Below are 19,888 nucleotides of genomic sequence, written 5' to 3'. Positions count from 1 at the left end.
CTTTGGTATATTATATTCAGTCCACTTTGCATGTGATAAAGTGAACACTACAAGTGTCACAAAGTGGAACATTTTCCACTCCCTCTCCCCAACTGCAAGCAGCAAACCTCAACAAAAGCCAAGGCAGATAAGTCGGCGTTAAAGTTAAAATTAATTATTAAAAACCCATAATTCATTTAAAAACCCAGCACACACACACTACCAACAGATTAATTCATTTGAAAGGTTTATTTCACCAAAGAAAAGGGCAAATAAACTCATTTTCTTCATTCCAATGGGTTTACAAAAGAACAGGGTCTCAGTGCAAAGCTGACTGCCTCTTCATTGACATGGGATCATTATCATGAAGTCAGTCATCTTTCAGGATGGTCTGATACACAAGTTAAAACTATGAGGGCAAATATCCCACTCCAGCCTAAGGCTATAGTGACTGGAGGTTGGGAGAAGCCATCTTCCGCTTAAAGCGACTTGCCATCTCACAGCTCTCCACATCTTGCCCTTGGTGAAGATAGTTTATGCCTCACATTGTTTCTCCTGTTCAATAGCTGGAAGGTGGAAGAAATGGAGCAATTTAAACTGTTAAAAACTAAAATAATTAGGCTACTTACTCTACAAAGCAGCTAAAAATCACTCACATACAAAGAACAAGCTTTACACTGCAAATAAGAACAAACATCACTTATGGCTCAGAAAGTAATGAGCGCTCTGTAAAACTCAAACTTACTCTCTTTAGTTGGAAGTGTGTTCTTCTCTTTTGTCTCAATCTTCTTCAGCTTGGTCTTGTCAAACTGAGAGATCTCATTGATATCTGGTTTGTCAGCCATCGTTTTACTTCAGGTTTTCTAAGGGAAAATGAATAGGTTAAACAAAGAGATAACCTACAAATATGAACACATACGCTACAACAAAGCACTACGCAAAATAAAACCCCAAACCTCTTGCTTCACTGTTGAAGAACAACACACAAGACGTAGGAGACACAGAGTAGGATTTTGACACATATATATTTAATCAACACAACCTGACTGCTAGCTAAGTGAGGAACAATTTAATTACTACAGCAGGTGCAAGCTGTTGATAATTTTGTTCCTTCATTTTCATTGGTTAATTGATCAAATGCTTGACATGCATTTTCCCCCCTCAGTAATCAGTATGGCCTAATACACCTCATGTTTTCAGGAATCAACGTCCCGAATAACATGCAAATATCTTGAATTTATTTAGATTACAGTCAGATTATTTATTTATTGTTAGACATAAAAAAGAAACTATGAAAATGCAAAATGTATTAATTAATCTACAATGCTGCCAAGTCCAGTGATCTTTATTGTTCTGCTGTATGTTGTCATGTTATCTACACCACGCACCGTGAAACTGTGTTCTGTTTGGAATGAAGTTCTTACAAAGAAAAGGCCACAGCACTAAAAAAAAAAAAATCTCAGAAAGCTATCGATTTAATTTTCAGACACAGATCTCGGATCAGCTTCATCAAGCCAATCAGAGCGCGAGATGCGCGCGAGCGTGTTGTGATACATGTGCGCGACGGAAGCGAATGTCACGAGGTGAGGTTTCAATTTTTATAAAATGTACATCACTTAGTCATCAGATTGTGCGGGATATTTTATCATATGTTCATTCAGAGACATTTCATAGCGGGTAAACAATATGATCAAATTTGAACGTGACGTGGTGTTTTTGCATTATGTAGCTCGTTGTTGTCAGTGAAGATGAAGATGCTTCATCTTTGTAGTCTGAAATAATTCAGTGATTCAGTCTAAATGATCTTATATCATGATTTTCTGAAGAGCGGGCGCGGTTGATCTGATCTGTCTTTGTCATAAACATCACAGGTCACGCCTTTGCAAGATTTAACGTTACCATGGTAACCATAGTATTTGCCAACACTGCTGGCTTAAAGAAAGATAATAAAACAAAAATACCAAAAATATTATGAAAGCGATTCGAATGAAACCCCATATTTATTTATTATGATTTTATAGTAACAATAATAGTAGGCTACTAACTATGATACTGTGGTGAAGGTCATATGCTAATGCTATTTTTTAGTCTGGACACCTATAGAGATGCTCCACACTCCTAGCAATGTGGAATTCATTAGTATTCTTCACATTAAAATCAACGAGGGATACCAGATTTCTGTATTAATTCAACATACCAGTCTAGTGGTTGTCAAGCAGAGGGCTGGAGCCCACTAGGGGTCCTCAGCAAGCTTCCAAAAGGGATTGAACATGATAATAATTTTATTTTTTCCTCCATAAGCCAAATAAATTGAAGTGTGCATAAAGCTGTTCAAAGCCATTTTTTCTTTCATTCTATTATGCTGTTTCTGTTTCTATCACAGTTGAAAACAGGTGTGCTACTGAATATTAAGATTTTTTAATTTTTCATTTATTTATTTTTGTTTTTATTTTATTTATTTTTGGTCTTTCCTGTCACTTTTGTTCAATTTAATGCATTCTTATGAGATCTTATATCTTGAAGGCATATGGATCACTTTTTGTTGTTGTTGTTAAGTATTGCTTATGTCCTCTTATATACTCACTTATGGTTCGGTCCTCCTGAAGTGAATAGATTGTTTGAATGGGGTTTTGGTTAAGTACCTGAAAAAGATCTGTGATTAACACAAGCACAAGATATTTTCACATTTATTTAGCAACATAAAATACATCAGTAATTTGGGTTGGGTATCATTTGAATTTGATCAATTCCGATTCCGCTTATCAATGATTCTTTTCAATTCCAATGTGGTTAAAAAAATGAAGTCAAACATTTAGATATCAAACATTTATTCTGTGTCTTTTTTTGCAAAACATTTAATCGCTGCTGAATACCATGAACAAAAATCAGCCGGCTTCATAAAAACTGGACTGGACTAAGAGCTGTTTGTGCACAAAATTCTGGATAAATTTAGACATATATATAAATGGAGGTTGTAGTTCTCTCACAATTATGAAGAAAGACAAATATTAGACAACTAAACAAAATTTCATGGAATTTATGAATGGAATGATTCAATGACTCACTCAAGATTTACTTGTTTCATTTTTGGATGAATCAGTGTTTTTGAATGAATCTCTTGAATGAATGATTCAAAGACAAATACATTTTAATAGCCTCTTTTCGCCACCTAAAAAATAGGCCTATGTGAACGCAGGAATTGATAGCTGGAATTGTAATTTTAATTTTACAACAAGTATCCAATTCTGGAATTGGAATTGAGTTTTGAATCCCAACCCAATCAGTAATACTCCTTCTGCCTTTGTTTTTTAAGCTTTTACTTTTAATTTTCAAAGGCAGTTCAAGGGCCTGTTTACACCTGGTCACTTCATGCGTAGCGCTGTCATCTCTGACTATGACATGCCATATAGCCTATAAAACGCTCTCACACGTTTATTATTTTAATATTTTGGGAGGAGTAAAATTAGCATATTTGGTTTCAACAACCAGATGCATTTACTTTTGTCCAGTTTTGTCTAGAATGCGGCCCAGACCACCTCCTGAAGTGGTTTGAGCGATCGGATTTAAATGCATCTCGAAAGCGTTTCGGAGCGCATTTACACCTGGTCTTTTCAGGATCGGATAGCTATCCAATCAGAAAAAAACGCATGAAGTGACCACTGACCAGGTGTAAACAGCCTCCAAGTGTCAAAATGGGACTGCAGAGGTTGCTGGGCACATTAAAAATCATCACGCTGAACAAGAAAACTTATCTACTCACTAATCTGTTTTTACTGCCTTGTGTTTATAATCACACTCTTACAAACTATTCCAACTAAAACTTTCAGGGAAATGCATTTTAAATAAAGACTGAATGAAAGAGTTATCAGAAGCTTAGTGATGGTGACTTTGAAGTCATGGACCGTGGTTTCGTTTATAGCCTACGTTCAGCTTTTTACTTCTGTTGATTGTATTTAGGTGTCAAAACTCCTAAAAGTTGTGTTCACTTGTTAACATTATAATTCTTATGCATTTTGTTCATCATGATAAACTTTTGTTGGTTATTTTCTGCAGTAATCCAAAAGCCAGTGCAAAAATGCTATTGGGTTTTTGTGGAGGGAACCAGGGTAATGCGAACTTCCAGGATGGCCTACAATAAATATATCATCACTGCAGTGCTCTATACAGACATAAAAACACAATATGGTTTCATTTAAAAAAAATGAAATATAAAATGTAGGAGTGGCTTGAATCACCCAATTATGCAATTTATGTTTCATATGCATTACTATATTTAAGTTCATAGCAATACTATTTAAGTTGTTACACTAGTAGTAGTTTTATCAGTTGTTGATGACTATTTCTTTTTCTTCTTTCATCAGAAGCACATTATATTTCACGCACCAGATGACATCATATCTGATTCTCATTTTCAACATTTGACTGGCTATCAACGAGGACCATGGCCTCCGCCGACCAAGACCAAGAGTCGCTGCAGAGTCAGAAACACTACTTGTGTGGTTCTGTAGCAGCGTTCGCCAACATTGCCATGACATTTCCCATACACAAGGCCCTGTTCCGCCAGCAGTTGTTCGGAGTGCAGTCGTGGGAAGCTGTGCGCCAGCTCCAGAGGGACGGTTTGCGCACACTCTACCGCGGCATCCTTCCACCTCTGCTGCAAAAAAGCAGCACTATAGCAATTATGTTTGGCCTCTATGAGGACTTCTCCAGATTGTTGCAGCTACACGCTCCTCAAGCCCCCATCCTGTTAACGGACAGCATCGCAGCAGTTTTAGCGGGAACAGCTGAAGCAGTCTTAACTCCTTTCGAGAGGGTCCAAACTCTACTGCAGGACCCACGTCATCATGGAAACTTTCAGAACACTTCGCATATTTTTCGCTTTTTGCTTCAACAACACGGCATCCGAGAGCTTTACCGTGGCCTTGTTCCAATCCTACTCAGAAATGGCCCTAGCAATGTTTTTTTCTTTGGCTTGCGTGGACCGATTAAGGAACTGCTCCCCGAAGCCGAGACAAAGGCAGGGCATTTGGTTAATGACTTTGTATGTGGAGGGATTCTGGGAGCGGGTCTCGGGGTGGTGTTTTACCCTCTGAATGTAGTTAAGTCTCACGCACAAGTACAGATTGGAGGGGAGTTTCAGTCCTGCAGGGTGATACTGGCAAACGTTTTGAGAGAGAGGAACGGGAAGGTGAGCCGTTTGTTTCGTGGTGTGCATTTGAACTTCCAGAGATCTGTTTTCTCATGGGGAATCATAAATGCTACATATGAACTTTTACTGAAAATGCTCTGATAGAGATGAGACGGAATTAAAGTGAAAAGCATCAACAATTCAGAGAAAAAAAAGTGGAAAAGAAGTCTTCCTCATTCTATTTCTGCTGCTAAAAATAAAATACAGCATTAAAAAGGGATAGTTGACTCAAAAGATGAAAATTCTGTTTTCATTTCTTCATCGTCAAGGCTATCTGAAAACACAAAGAAAGGGAAATGTTTGATTTGAAAATTTTTAAGCAATAGATCATTTTGTATTTAAAATAGTATTTAAACCATTAAAATGGGATGCATAACCTTTCAAAAGATTGGAGTTGGCAAGATTTTTTAATTCAATAATGACATGCAGTAAAAAGGGTAATAATCAAATATTATTACAGTTTAAAATAAGTTTTTTTAATTATTTTAATAATTTTAAAATGTAATTCATTCCTTTGATTTCAAAGCTGAATTTTCAGCATCATTACTCCTGTCTTCAGTGTCCTTCAGAAATAATTTTAATATGCTGATTTGCAGCTCAAGAAACATTTCTGATTATTATCAATGTTGAAAACAGTTGTGTTGCTTAATATTTATGTGGAAACTGTGATAGAGGATTCTTTGATGAATATAAAGTTAAATAGAATAGCATTTATTTGAAACAGAAAAATGTTTTATACAAGTCTTTATTGTCATGTTTTATCAATATAAATGAATCCTTGCTGAATAGAAATATAAATTTCTTTACAAATCTGACTAACCCCAAAACCTTTGAATGGCATTATATGTAATTTAAAAGAAATTAACATTTTCATGATTAAATACAGTGTAAAGTGTTTTTCATTATTTCTAATCAGGCACCTAACAAAGCACCCATGAAAAAGTTGTCTGCTGAGGAAAGGAGAAAAATACAGATTTGGGGGGTAATAGGATCTTGCATGACACCAAATCTGCTTCATAAACAAATCATTCAGGTTTTTGTCAACTGGATCAACTGATTCAATCTGGATCACACTTAAAAAAACAATTCATGAATCAGATATATGTGTAATGAGTGCTCATAAAATGTTGGCTGTTTAGTGAATAATTACTTCGCCTCAGAAGATATAGGGCACTTTTATGATACTTTTATATTTAATATTTCCATTTTGGAGCTTGACAGCCCCGGTTTAAATTTACTTTAATTACACTGAACAAAATTATAAACGCAACACTTTTGTTTTTGCCCCCATTTTTCATGAGCTGAACTCAAAGATCTAAGACTTTTTCTATGTACACAAAAGGCCTATTTCTCTCAATTGTTCACAAATCTGTCTAAATCTGTGTTAGTGAGCACTTCTCCTTTGCCGAGATACTCCATCCACCTCACAGGTGTGGCATATCAAGATGCTGATTAGACAGCATGATTATTGCACAGGTGTGCCTTAGGCTGGCCACAATAAAAGGCCACTCTAAAATGTGCAGTTTTATCACACAGCACAATGCCACAGATGTCGCAAGTTCTGAGGGAGCGTGCAATTGGCATGCTGACTGCAGGAATGTCCACCAGAGCTATTGCCCGTGAATTGAATGTTCATTTCTCTACCATAAGCTGTCTCCAAAGGGGTTTCAGAGAATTTGGCAGTACATCCAACCGGCCTCACAACTGCAGACCACGTGTAACCACACCAGCCCAGGACCTCCACATCCAGCATCTTCACCTCCAAGATCGTCTGAGACCAGCCACCCGGACAGCTGCTGCAACAATCGTTTTGCATAACCAAAGAATTTCTGCACAAACTGTCTCAGGGAAGCTCATTTGCATACTCGTCATCCTCATCGGGGTCTCGACCTGACTGCAGTTCGTCATCGTAACCGACTTGAGTGGGCAAATGCTCACATTCGATGGCGTCTGGCACTTTGGAGAGGTGTTCTCTTCACGGATGAATCCCGGTTTTCACTGTACAGGGCAGATGGCAGACAGTGTGTATGGCGTCGTGTGGGTGGCGGTTTGCTGATGTCAGCGTTGTGGATCGAGTGGACCATGGTGGCGGTGGGGTTATGGTATGGGCAGGCGTATGTTATGGACAACGAACAGAGGTGCATTTTATTGATGGCATTTTGACTGCACAGAGATACCGTGATGAGATCATGAGGCCCATTGTTGTGTCATTCATCCACGACCATCACCTCATGTTGCAGCATTATAATGCATGGTCCCATGTTGCAAGGATCTGTACACAATTCCTGGAAGCTAAAAAAAACACCCCAGTTCTTGCATGGCCAGTATACTCACCAAACATGTCACCCATTGAGCATGTTTGGGATGCTCTGGATCGGCGTATACGACAGCGTGTTCCGGTTCCTGCCAATATCCAGCAACTTCGCACGGCCATTGAAGAGGAGTGGACCAACATTCCACAGGCCACAATCAACAACCTGTTCAACTCTATGCGAAGGAGACGTGTTGCACTGCGTGAGGCAAATGGTGGTCACACCAGATACTGACTGGTTTTCGGTAAAACTGCACATTTTAGAGTGGCCTTTTATTGTGGCCAGCCTAAGGCACACCTGTGCAATAATTATGCTGTCTAATCAGCATCTTGATATGCCACACCTGTGAGGTGGATGGAGTATCTCGGCAAAGAAGTGCTCACTAACACAGATTTAGACAGATTTGTGAACAATATTTGAGCGAAATAGGCCTTTTGTGTACATAGAAAAAGTCTTAGATCTTTGAGTTCAGCTCATGAAAAATGGGGACAAAAAACAAGTGTTGCGTTTATAATTTTGTTCAGTGTATATTGAAAACAGTGGCTGGGATGTATTTTTTTTTTTTTTTTTTTTTTTTTTAATTACCTTTTACAGTTTGTCCCATAGAAGAAAGTAAGTCAAACAGGTTTGGAAGGAATTTTCTTTTTTTTAGCCGAACTATCTCTTTAATTCATCATCTGACTGAATAAAACATATGTCATCCAGTTTTATGTTTTGATTAAAGATTGAATTGGCTCACACATGAGAAGAAGCGAGTGTTGAGAGACATCTTTGACTTCAACTCACTCAGGGTGTCCTCTGATACGTTCCCAGTATTCTCTTTTCTATACTGACTTCTGTGGTCTCTTAACCACAGAGTATTCAAATCACTAAGTATGTCATTGCAAGGGCGGGAATGGTCAGGACTACAGTTTACACTGCCTCCGTTTTTTGCCACCAACTTTATATATAGTTCTGCTGAGTTAGTTTTGGCGTCGCCAAAAGATGTAGACTCCAGTAACCAAATGATGACTTCGGGTCCAGTCCAAGCATTGATTAGTCATCTGGAAACCAATAAACACGAGAGTCAGTGTGGTTTCTCTAGCTTTCATGTGGTAACAGAATCATCCCATCTGAGCCAGAATTCTTCATGCTTTTAGCGCCCACTAAAGCTATAACAGATTATTTCAATGACATAAGCAATGATTTGGTCGTGTTTGGTTCGTGTTTCTCATGCACTGAAAGCTTCTTTGAATCACTTCCAAATATATTGGGATTTTAAGAAGGTGAGACCACAGACCTCAGTTGACAATGGCAATGTGCCAAGGTGCACTTTGGATGATAATGGTTGTGTCTGTAAATATAATTTGTGCTCTATTTATTTCCATTTACACTACCATTCTGGAGTCTGAAAGATTTAAAGTGCAAGACTGCATTTATTTGCTTTGAAAACACAGTAAATACCATCATTTAAAAGAACTGTTTTCTATTTTAATATATTTTTTTATATTAATATATTTTTTTAATATAGTTTTCAGCAGGCATTAATCCAGTCTTCAGTGTCACATGATAATTCAGAAACCTTTCTAGTCGAAAACTTAACTGTTGAAAACAGTTGTGCTACATAATAGTACATATTTTGTGAAACCCCTAATAAAGAAAGCTTAAAAGAACAGCACTTACTTGCTATAAAAATTCTTTGTAATGTTATAAATGCCTTTATGGTCACTTTTGTAAAAAATATGAATTTCTTTCAAAAAGAAAATCTTACTGACCCCAGACTTTTGAATGGTAGTGCATATGCATTTGAAAGAAAAAAAAATGCACAAGTTTTACTGCATACTAATCATCAAGTTGAACTTTGTGAAAAGTCTAAATATCACAGTTTGACATCACAAACTAAACATCAGCATGAATGAATATTTCACATCATCTTGTTCTGCCATTCAGGTATAAACTTGAATAAACACTACTTGAGCACATGCAAACTTAGACTATTAAACTTAAGTTAATAACTGATATATTAAAAAATAATAAAAATGAACTTGAACCTTTTTAAGCTCTGTTTAAAACAGATGAAATGTTAGATGAAATCTTTATAAAAATGATTTTTGTCAAAAATTAAATACAGCAAACATTATTTAAACTATCTCTAAGTCAAGTTAATACACTGTAAAAAGTGAAAGTAAATAACTAAAAAAAAAAAAGTTAATTGAATTGTCAAGTTCACTTAAATTTTTTTTTAATTATGTACTTAATGTTAAGGCAACGGCTTTCCTCAATTTTTTTAAGTTAAGTCAACTTTCACTTTTTACAGTGTATTTAGATTAACTTGCTGGTTTAAACATTATTGTTCATGTGTCAGACTATTTACAAGACACCATTATTTTACTTGCTTATGATGTTTACAATTACACCTTTTTGTTGCATTTTACAGTTTTTCCCCATGCATCTCCTGACCTCAGTTTGTTTTGCCTTATGTCTTATCATCGTAAGCCTTTCTGTAAATTGAACTGCTTTAAAAAAGCTGTTGTGTGTAATGTAAAGTGTTGTTTAAATGTGCCATTTTATTGTGTTCTGTATTTGAATATACAGTGAGGAAAATAAGTATTTGAACACCCTGCTATTTTGCAAGTTCTCCCACTTAGAAATCATGGAGGGGTCTGAAATTGTCATCGTAGGTGCATGTCCACTGTGAGAGACAGAATCTAAAAAAAAAAAAAATCACAATGTATGATTTTTTAACTATTTATTTGTATGATACAGCTGCAAATAAGTATTTGAACACCTGAGAAAATCAATGTTAATATTTGGTACAGTAGCCTTTGTTTGCAATTACAGAGGTCAAACGTTTCCTGTAGTTTTTCACCAGGTTTGCACACACTGCAGGAGGGATTTTGGCCCACTCCTCCACACAGATCTTCTCTAGATCAGTCAGGTTTCTGGCCTGTCGCTGAGAAACACGGAGTTTGAGCTCCCTCCAAAGATTCTCTATTGGGTTTAGGTCTGGAGACTGGCTCGGCCATGCCAGAACCTTGATATGCTTCTTACAGAGCCACTCCTTGGTTATCCTGGCTGTGTGCTTGGTCATTGTCATGTTGGAAGACCCAGCCTCGACCCATCTTCAATGCTCTAACTGAGGGAAGGAGGTTGTTCCCCAAAATCTTGCAATACATGGCCCCGGTCATCCTCTCCTTAATACAGTGCAGTCGCCCTGTCCCATGTGCAGAAAAACACCCCAAAGCATGATGCTACCACCCCATGCTTCACAGTAGGGATGGTGTTCTTGGGATGGTACTCATCATTCTTCTTCCTCCAAACACGTTTAGTGGAATTATGACCAAAAGTTCTATTTTGGTCTCATCTGACCACATGACTTTCTCCCATGACTCCTCTGGATCATCCAAATGGTCATTGGCAAACTTAAGTCGGGCCTGGACATGTGCTGGTTTAAGCAGGGGAACCTTCCGTGCCATGCATGATTTCAAACCATGACGTCTTAGTGTATTACCAACAGTAACCTTGGAAGCGGTGGTCCCAGCTCTTTTCAGGTCATTGACCAGCTCCTCCCGTGTAGTTCTGGGCTGATTTCTCACCTTTCTTAGGATCATTGAGACCCCACGAGGTGAGATCTTGCATGGAGCCCCAGTCCGAGGGAGATTGACAGTCATGTTTAGCTTCTTCCATTTTCTAATGATTGCTCCAACAGTGGACCTTTTTCACCAAGCTGCTTGGCAATTTCCCGTAGCCCTTTCCAGCCTTGTGGAGGTGTACAATTTTGTCTCTAGTGTCTTTGGACAGCTCTTTGGTCTTGGCCATGTTAGTAGTTGGATTCTTACTGATTTTATGGGGTGGACAGGTGTCTTTATTTAGCTAACGACCTCAAACAGGTGCATCTAATTTAGGATAATAAATGGAGTGGAGGTGGACATTTTAAAGGCAGACTAACAGGTCTTTGAGGGTCAGAATTCTAGCTGATAGACAGGTGTTCAAATACTTATTTGCAGCCGTATCATACAAATAAATAGTTAAAAATCATACATTGTGATTTCTGGATTTTTTTTAGATTATGTCTCTCACAGTGGACATGCACCTACGATGACAATTTCAGACCCCTCCATGATTTCTAAGTGGGAGAACTTGCAAAATAGCAGGGTGTTCAAATACTTATTTTCCTCACTGTATCTAAGTAAAGACTTTGTATGGGTTTGTGTGTTTTTTAAATTAAGAAGAAACATTGTGACTATGTAAAAAATATCATAAAATATAATTAAAACTTACTAAATGAAATGTGAAGGCTTGCTTATTCTGATCATCACAACTCATCACACACAATTCAGCATTTAATTTTACATTTGTCCATTATATAGCTGACTCCTGACTGACTTTCTCTGGCTATGTTTTGTCTATCAGTGCAGTATTCTTATCATAGCCCTTGTTTTCATGGAGACGGCAGTAAACACCATTTTTCAACAGGGGGCGACGATAGTATGTCTGGAACAGGTCCTGCACAGTATGAGCTGGATACGTTGTTTCTCAAAGCTGAAAGTATCTTATTTTTTCAGTCGCATAATATGCATCAACAATTATAAATAGTTTATTTATATGTTGAATTCCCTTAAAAGTGTAAACACTGTGTGTTCGCTATGTGGCATTATTCAAACTTAATAATTGGGGGCGGGACTATGTGTATAACCGACCTATGGTTTGAAGACGGTCTGTATTTTATTTTTTTATTTATTTTCAGAAAATGCTCACTTCATATAATCATATGTATATCACAAACCTAGCTTCTGTAATTGATAACTTCACTTCTGATTTAATACATACTGTATATCTTCATATTTACATATGAGGCCTTGTTCAGACAAAATTTGATGAAAAATATTTTTATCTTACTTTATCATCAGTATCTAAAAGTTCTCTGGTATTCCCTGCAATGTAAAAATGTCACAGACTTCCTTTAATATCACATTGCCTATTGTTATGTTACCTTCCACACACATAGACCTTCACTCCCCTTTCTCACAGTATCTCATACATATCAATGAGATTATCATATCAAACAAAAACATCTACATGTTCACATTGCAGGGTTGAAAATACCCACACGCCTTTGTGTTTGATGATTTCACAATACATTGTTTGAAGTGCACAGTTCTCTCACGCAGTGTGGTCTGCAGAGCTACCGTCTCTGTAAAGATGAATGGACTGCTTCATCACTCTTTGATAGCATTAGCTATTAGCCCAGGCTTTGATTAGTACAATGACATTAGCCTCCTACATCCACATCGTCGCCGATATGAGTGGGTGACTGTGAAACCTCCACCACAGAAACACATACCGAGTCTTATGGAGTACTTCAGGGTGCTTATTAACACATTTTTGAATTCAAGGCAGTAAAAGTCAGTTAAGACAATAATTAAGCACAATGCTATTGCTATTAATAGCTAACAAGAGCAATGAGGCAAAGTATGTTCAGTTCACAGTGAAGAATAAAATTAATTTAAAATCATATTTATGCAGATTGTGAATGCATATGCATTACTCTGCCCCCACTCCCACAATGCAATTGGCATATATATGATTCATTCTATAATTTAGGGTACATTTCATATCACTGATGAGATGCAGTGTGTGTGCATATTTATATTAACTGCTTTCTTCAGAATATTAAACGTTTTGAACACATTATTATAAGTTTCCTCTTATTTCAATATTTTTTTATCTAAAACAACCTATTGTCATGGATATTAACTGACGTCAACTATGAAAATAATAAAGGTTTGGAACAACGTGAGGGCGAGTAAATTAAGACAGAATTTTCATTTTTGGGTGAACTATCCCTTAATAATTTTGGTAATTGTATGATATGTTATGCAATTTTATTTTTATTTTTTTGTGTGTGTGCTGGGCAACAATTAATCACTATTAATCGCATCCAAAATATTTTTTTTGTTTATATAATATATGTGTGTGTACTGTGTGTATTTATTATGTATATATAAAGACACACACACACACACACACACACAGTATATATTTAGAAAATATTTTACATGTATATATTTATATTCATATAATTTACATGATATATAAATATATTTAATGTATTTATTATAAACAACATATTTTTCTTAAATATATACATAATAAATATACACAAAAACTTTATTTTGGATCTAATCGTTGCCCAGCACTATTTTTTTATTTATTTGTTTTTTTTGGAAAGGCATATCGTTTTTGTACTTTTTTGTGGATGTGAAATGTGCTCCCAATTCTAGAATAAGCCATATGCATATTAGTGACAGTGACTGTCCCCATCGCATACAAGTAACATGGGCGATCCCTCCTCTTCTTCATGCACATATCAACTGAGACTTCAGAGGGTGTGGTGGACATCTCTAACAACCTCCACATCTCTGAAGCCCATAGGAATGAAGGCATCGCTGTCTTTCTTCATCAATCAGTTCTTCTACTGTGTAGAAGCCCCTTTTTTGTATCTCTGCCCCTTCTCTCTTTCTCCCTCGCTTTCTCTCCCAATTGATGGATTTGCGGTGTAGTTAAAACACATGCAAATGAGACAGCTGGCATCACACAAACCATGTGACCTGTCAAGGTGGGGGTGGGTTCAAAGACACGCTGCAGCAGGGAACCCTCTTTACACACATGCATGCACCCTCCCTCACTCGCTCCCTGGAATAATCCCTCCACCTCCTTCATGCCACCTTTCTTTCATTTTTTTCTCTGTCTTAATCTGAAAGAAAAAAAAAGAGCGCCAATGATAACCGAACTAATTCCGAGATCTTCACCTGATTTATGTTCTTCCTCAGTGCAAATGTTTGCTCATGCATGAAGTTAATCACATATGTGCACTTGAACGTGTCCATGCTCACACATGCACATATGCCTGTACAAACAGGCCCTGTGTGTGTGTGTGTGTGTGTGTGTGTGTGTGTGTGTGCATGTGAGAGTTTGACAGGATCAACAGCAGGTATCCAGCAGTAGGTCTGCTACAGAAAGGCTGCCAGCTCACACACACTCACACAGACACATTCCAGCAGACTGCCCTGGCCTTGTGAACACAGCCTTTTGCCAGGCTTCTCTCTCTTTGGCTCCAGATGATGAGTGTTTCTGTAAAGCATACTTGATGTGAATGCATGTGGATTTTTTTTATTGTTATTTGTTGGCTGCTCATCTTCATAAGCATATAATTATGAGTATTATTAATTAATATATTATTATTTTAAATTATTATTATAATTGCATAGTTATAAAAACATATATATATATATTCCTGATTTATTATAATATAATATGAATTACCGGTCAAAAGTGTTTGAACAGTAAGATTTTTTAAGTTTTTTTAAAGAATTCTCTTCTGCTCACCAAGCCTGCAGCAAAAGCAGTAATATTGTGAAATATTTTTACTATTTCAAATAAAATGTAATTTATTCCTGTGATCAAAGCATCATTCCTCCAGTCTTCAGTGTCACATAATCCTTCAGAAATCATTCTAATATGCTGATTTGCTGATTATCAATATTTAAAACAGTTGAGTACATTTTTCAGGATTCTTTGATGAATAGAAAGATCCAAAGATCAGCATTTATCTGAAATAAAAAGCATTTGTAACATTACACTACACCATTCAAAAGCTTGGAGTCAGTATCATTTTTATTTTTTGGGAAAGAGCTTTTAAAACTTTTATGCTTTAAATTGATCAAAAGCCATTTATAATGTTACAAAAGATTTCTATTTCAAATAAATGCTGTTCTTCTGAACTTTCTATTCATCAAGAAAACCTGAAAAAAAGTCTACTCAGCTGTTTTCAACATAATATTAATAATAATAAATGTTTTTTTTGAGCAGCAAATCAGAATATTAGAATGATTTCTGAAGGAGCATGACTGGAGTAATGATGCTAAAAATTCAGCTTTGAAATCACAGGAATAAATTACATTTTAAAATATATTCAAATAGAAACCAGCTATTTTATATAGTAAAAAATATTTCAAAATTTTACTGTTTTTGCTGTACTTTGGATCAAATAAATACAGGCTTGGTGAGCAGAAGAGACGTCTTTAAAAAACATTAAAAATCTATACTGTTCAAAAACTAGTGTAAATACACACACACACACACACACAAGATATTAATAGGATGAAAACAATAATTGTAGGCAGTTACATTTTGAGGTATAAATCTTCAATTATTCAAATGCAATTTTCAACAGAAAAAAAAAGTGTTACATAAAATTCATAATAATTATTACATTATTATTTTTACAGTTTATTTTATGGATTTGAGGATAAGAGACATGAAATTATTCTTCTGATTCAATGAGTTGACAATACGCTAACTGGCAGCTCTCTGAGTGACACTTCTTTTCAATGAACTAATGAGAAAAAAACTGATAAAATCATAAAATCAAATATGTATTCTTCCTGAATTAACAAAAATGATAAAGCTGTCACTTATGCGCCATGAGGTTTGGGACACAAGCTTCTGCTTCTAATTAAAAAGACACAATGATTAATTATTGTCTTTTTTGCTTTGTAGATACATTTGCTGCCTCGTGAAAAAATTCTTTTTTTATAGTCTCTGATCCACAAAATCCCAGAAAAGAACAAACAATAATAGAGCAGAAAAAAAAATTAAATTGTGTTTCAAGTTAATCAATTAATTAATGGTATACAGAGTCTTGAAACCAAAAACACACATGCTTGTACATAGCTGCCTTCCCACACCAACCTGCGATTCACTATATAGTTAGATATTTTCTCATCTCCCATTCTAAAGAATAAGATACAACTCAATTAAAAAATAATGTACAATATTTAGATGCATTAACTGTGACATCAAGGCTAAAGATTTCAACACATGAAGTAGCTCATTTCCCTGAGAGAATGCCAACGTGGACGGCTGTTGATTTGGCAGGTTCTGGCCATTTTTATGAGTTTATGCTGAATGGAATCATAAGGGTGGAGTTGTGTTTTATTCTGTGGTAAGGAGAGATCAACTTGGCAGTATTTAACCGTGGTTTTGCTGTGTGTGGCAGTGTAAAGCAGATACTGTAGGTTTGTTGTTGTTTGCAGATCCAGATGCTGTGTGTTTCTCAAGACTGCAAGACCCCTCTTAAGAAGCTGCTGTGTTAAAGGCCCGACCAGCAGGTTTTCGGCTACCTGCACAAAAGAAAAAACATAGATGATATTGTATTATTAATAGAAAAATCAAAAAAAAAAAAGTTATTTAATTGAATAAATGCAGTCATTTGCTCTCACCTCTGGGTCCAAAATCTCTCATGTAGCAGTTAGTGCAGTATGGCTTCTCATCGTGCTGCATACACATGTAAAAACAGTGACATTAAAAGGCAACATATATGGCATATATGACAAAGTAATCACTTATATACCTCTGCATGCTGGCCAGCCGTTAGCTGTCTTTTACACTTGTGACACTTCAAGCACAACGGGTGATAATCCCGTCCCAACGACCTCTTCTTCTCACCTGCATGGATCAAAGGTCAAAAGTTAAGCAATCAGCCAGGTGTGTTTACTGAAGCTGGAGTTAGATGGTAAGAGTCAAAGGACCTGTTAAAAATCATGAGATTATTGTATGTGGTGGTTTGTTTATGTGAGTTTTGTATGGAAGCCACAGAATGAAAAAAAATGCAACTTTCTTGCAAAACTGACTTCTCAGAATTGTGAGAGGAACACTCACAAAAAGTCATAATTATGAGATAAAAAAAAAATTGCAATTAATTTTTTATTTGATTTTTTTTATTCCATGGCATAAACAGGCTTTCATAGTTTTGTGAATTAGTTAGCAACAGTAAAACATGTTTTAACTTTCCTAAATAAATTTAGAAATTAGAATCAGTAATATGTTTGTACTATTTATATATCATTATAGTGTTTATTCATAGCTTTTATTTTTATAATTTAAGATTCAGATTCAATTTCTATTTTGCTTTTACTGTTATACTGTTTTTACTGTTATACCAACATATTTGAACACAATACTGACTTTTCTGTCTCATCATATTTCAAAGGGATAGTTCACCCAAAAATTTTAATTCAGTCATTAATTACTCACCCTCATGTCGTTCCAAACCTGCAAGACCTTCATTCATCTTCGGAACACAAATTAACATATTTCTGATGAAATCTGAGTGCTCTCTGACCCTGCACAACTGAAATGTTTCCAGGCCCAGAAATACAGTAAGGACATCGGTAAAACAGTCCATGTGACATCAGTGGCTCAACTTCAGTTTTGCGAAGCTATGAGAATACTTTTTTGTGCGCAAAGAAAACAAAAATAACGTAATTTATTCAACTCCCCAAGTTACCGTATTCCACAATTTTGGAGAGTACCACAACGCATGCGCACGCTTTCCCCTGAACGTAAACAACGCTGATTCTGGGAACATTACAGTTGTGTTGCTGTCTATGGGAGGGTCAGAGAGCTCTCTCCGATTTCATCAAAAATATCTTCATTTGTGTTCCGAAGATGAACTAAACTCGGGTTTGGAACGACATGAGGGTGACTAATTAATGACAGAATTTTCATTTTGGGGTGAACTATCCTTTTAACTTGGTATTCCATGGTTTTCCAAAAAAAGTTGTAGATTTTTTTTTTTTTTCTCTGAAATGACAAAATGGCAGAATTTAAATTGTCCCTCTCTTCGTAAGTATTGATATAAAGTTTATTTGTGGTTCTGTAGATTTGCCTCAGAAGTCTATTGAATGTGCAAAACTGCAAAGTAACATCTTTCTTTCTTTCTTTTTTACATATTGAGGGATGGGTCAAAATAATTTTCTGTTGTTTAAAAAACAGAATAATTATATTAGTTTTAATCACACTCTCCTTTAATAAAGAAAACAAGAATCTAAACATAGATTTCACACTTTAGATTCTTCAATCTTTCAGTTCCACATTCATTTTGAACTGCATTCCTATTCTCAGTTCTATGTAGATATGACCCTTTCATGTGGCTCAGCACGAGCCCTCCTACTGAAACCCTGACCTTAACCATTGGACAGGAAACCTCAAGATTGAACCAGGACCAGACTAAAGCTGAACCTCCTACCAACATCTTGGGTCAGCTTTTCTCTTTCTGGCAGAACCAAAAACTGCCTGCAGTCTAGCTCAATAACTGAGAGAGCTTTTTTCTTCGGTCTTGATGCTGAAAGCCTAGCACCTACAGGGTTTTTCTGGCCAAATTCTCAACTTTCTTCAACTGTCCATAGGTTTCTGCATTGCTATCTGCCAATTTAAACAGTCAAGCATCTCTCGCTCTGGCCTATTCCACTTCCTGCCACAGGCAGACACTTCCTGTGCTCGTGTGACTCATGTCGTGAGATGCTGATGGCGGTTAGGAAACTGCAGACTGTTTAACACTGCACAAAGGCATTGAGATAGAGGCATACACAAACTTGGTCACTCAACAACTAGTTTGTTTTACCTAGCGTAAAGGCAGAAACTAAAGCTAATTTGAAGTTAGCATGCTCTGCCGCTAATATAAGATGTTATCACACAACCAGACATGAGAACACACAACTCGAGCACAATATAATCTAAAAACAACTGAAATACCACAACAGCAAGTCAAAATAATGGGCATTTTTGAGTCAAAACAGAACCTTATCTGAAGTTTTGCAGCTAAACACAAACATGCAGCGGCTCAATGCTTTACACTGATGTTTCTCAGTGTTGATAACTACATTAACACCTCTTTCTACAACACTCTGCAGTTAACGCAAGATGTTATCACAGAACTAATAGCCTACATGCAAACTCACAACCCGGGTACGATATAATCCAAATAGCCTACTACAGAAATACCACAACAGCAAGTCAAAATGGCCACTTTCAGGCCAAAACAGAACCATGCTGCTAAACACAAAACATTCAGCAGCTCCTCGCTCTACATTTATGTTTCTCAGTGTTGATAACTACATAAAACCTCAAAATCATCTTAATCAGTATGCGTTAAGCATTTTAAAGATGTATCCCTCCATCCCCAGATGCCACTCACCAAAATAAACAGGCTTCCCACATATAGGACAGAAGCTCACCATGGTTGTAGCAGATCTCTAATAGTTTGTGATGCGTGAGATGTTGAGATGCAGGAAATATGTGAGCGTCTCAACTGTGACAGCCTTTTGGTACAGCAAAGGATGTGGCAAGAGGTGCAGTGACAGGAAGCAAGAAATGATTTCAAAAGAAAATACACTCAATTCGAACAGTCAGACGACAGAGAGGAGGAAAATCTTGGTCAGAAGTGTGTGTGGGTGCTGTGATATGATGAGTCTGTCATAGAGGGGCTGGACTAAAGTCAGTCTTGCTGTTTTAAAGACACTTCACACTTCTGCTGTGGTCAGTCGTTGCGGTTTGAAATCAAAGATGATGCTGAGGGCCGTGTGAG

At 36.6% G+C, this 19,888-nt stretch overlaps 3 protein-coding genes across 3 annotated transcripts; 1 reads left to right on the top strand and 2 right to left on the bottom strand.

Moving 5' to 3' along the window:
- Positions 1-231: 231 nt before the first annotated feature.
- On the bottom strand, positions 232-1,064 carry LOC131537089 (thymosin beta-b). The gene is made up of 3 exons (XM_058770392.1): positions 936-1,064; positions 725-842; positions 232-545 (listed from the first exon to the last, which is right to left on the bottom strand). The coding sequence occupies exons 2-3, from the start codon at positions 822-824 to the stop codon at positions 514-516; spliced, it is 132 nt and encodes a 43-aa protein (XP_058626375.1). The 5' UTR covers positions 825-842; positions 936-1,064; the 3' UTR covers positions 232-513.
- Positions 1,065-1,170: 106 nt separating this feature from the next.
- On the top strand, positions 1,171-5,826 carry slc25a51a (solute carrier family 25 member 51a). Its single transcript, XM_058770267.1, has 2 exons — positions 1,171-1,562; positions 4,341-5,826. The coding sequence occupies exon 2, from the start codon at positions 4,421-4,423 to the stop codon at positions 5,267-5,269; it is 849 nt and encodes a 282-aa protein (XP_058626250.1). The 5' UTR covers positions 1,171-1,562; positions 4,341-4,420; the 3' UTR covers positions 5,270-5,826.
- Positions 5,827-15,378: 9,552 nt separating this feature from the next.
- zgc:195282 (uncharacterized protein LOC100192223 homolog) lies at positions 15,379-19,651 on the bottom strand. The gene is made up of 4 exons (XM_058777318.1): positions 19,499-19,651; positions 16,874-16,968; positions 16,743-16,797; positions 15,379-16,643 (listed from the first exon to the last, which is right to left on the bottom strand). The coding sequence occupies exons 1-4, from the start codon at positions 19,539-19,541 to the stop codon at positions 16,597-16,599; spliced, it is 240 nt and encodes a 79-aa protein (XP_058633301.1). The 5' UTR covers positions 19,542-19,651; the 3' UTR covers positions 15,379-16,596.
- Between the last annotated feature and the right edge of the window lie 237 nt (positions 19,652-19,888).

The sequence above is a fragment of the Onychostoma macrolepis genome, chromosome 01 (genome assembly GCF_012432095.1).
Source record: "Onychostoma macrolepis isolate SWU-2019 chromosome 01, ASM1243209v1, whole genome shotgun sequence".
NCBI lineage: Eukaryota > Metazoa > Chordata > Actinopteri > Cypriniformes > Cyprinidae > Onychostoma > Onychostoma macrolepis.
The sequence above is the reverse complement of the archived record's forward strand: the minus strand, read 5'-3'. Positions and strand labels throughout refer to the sequence as shown.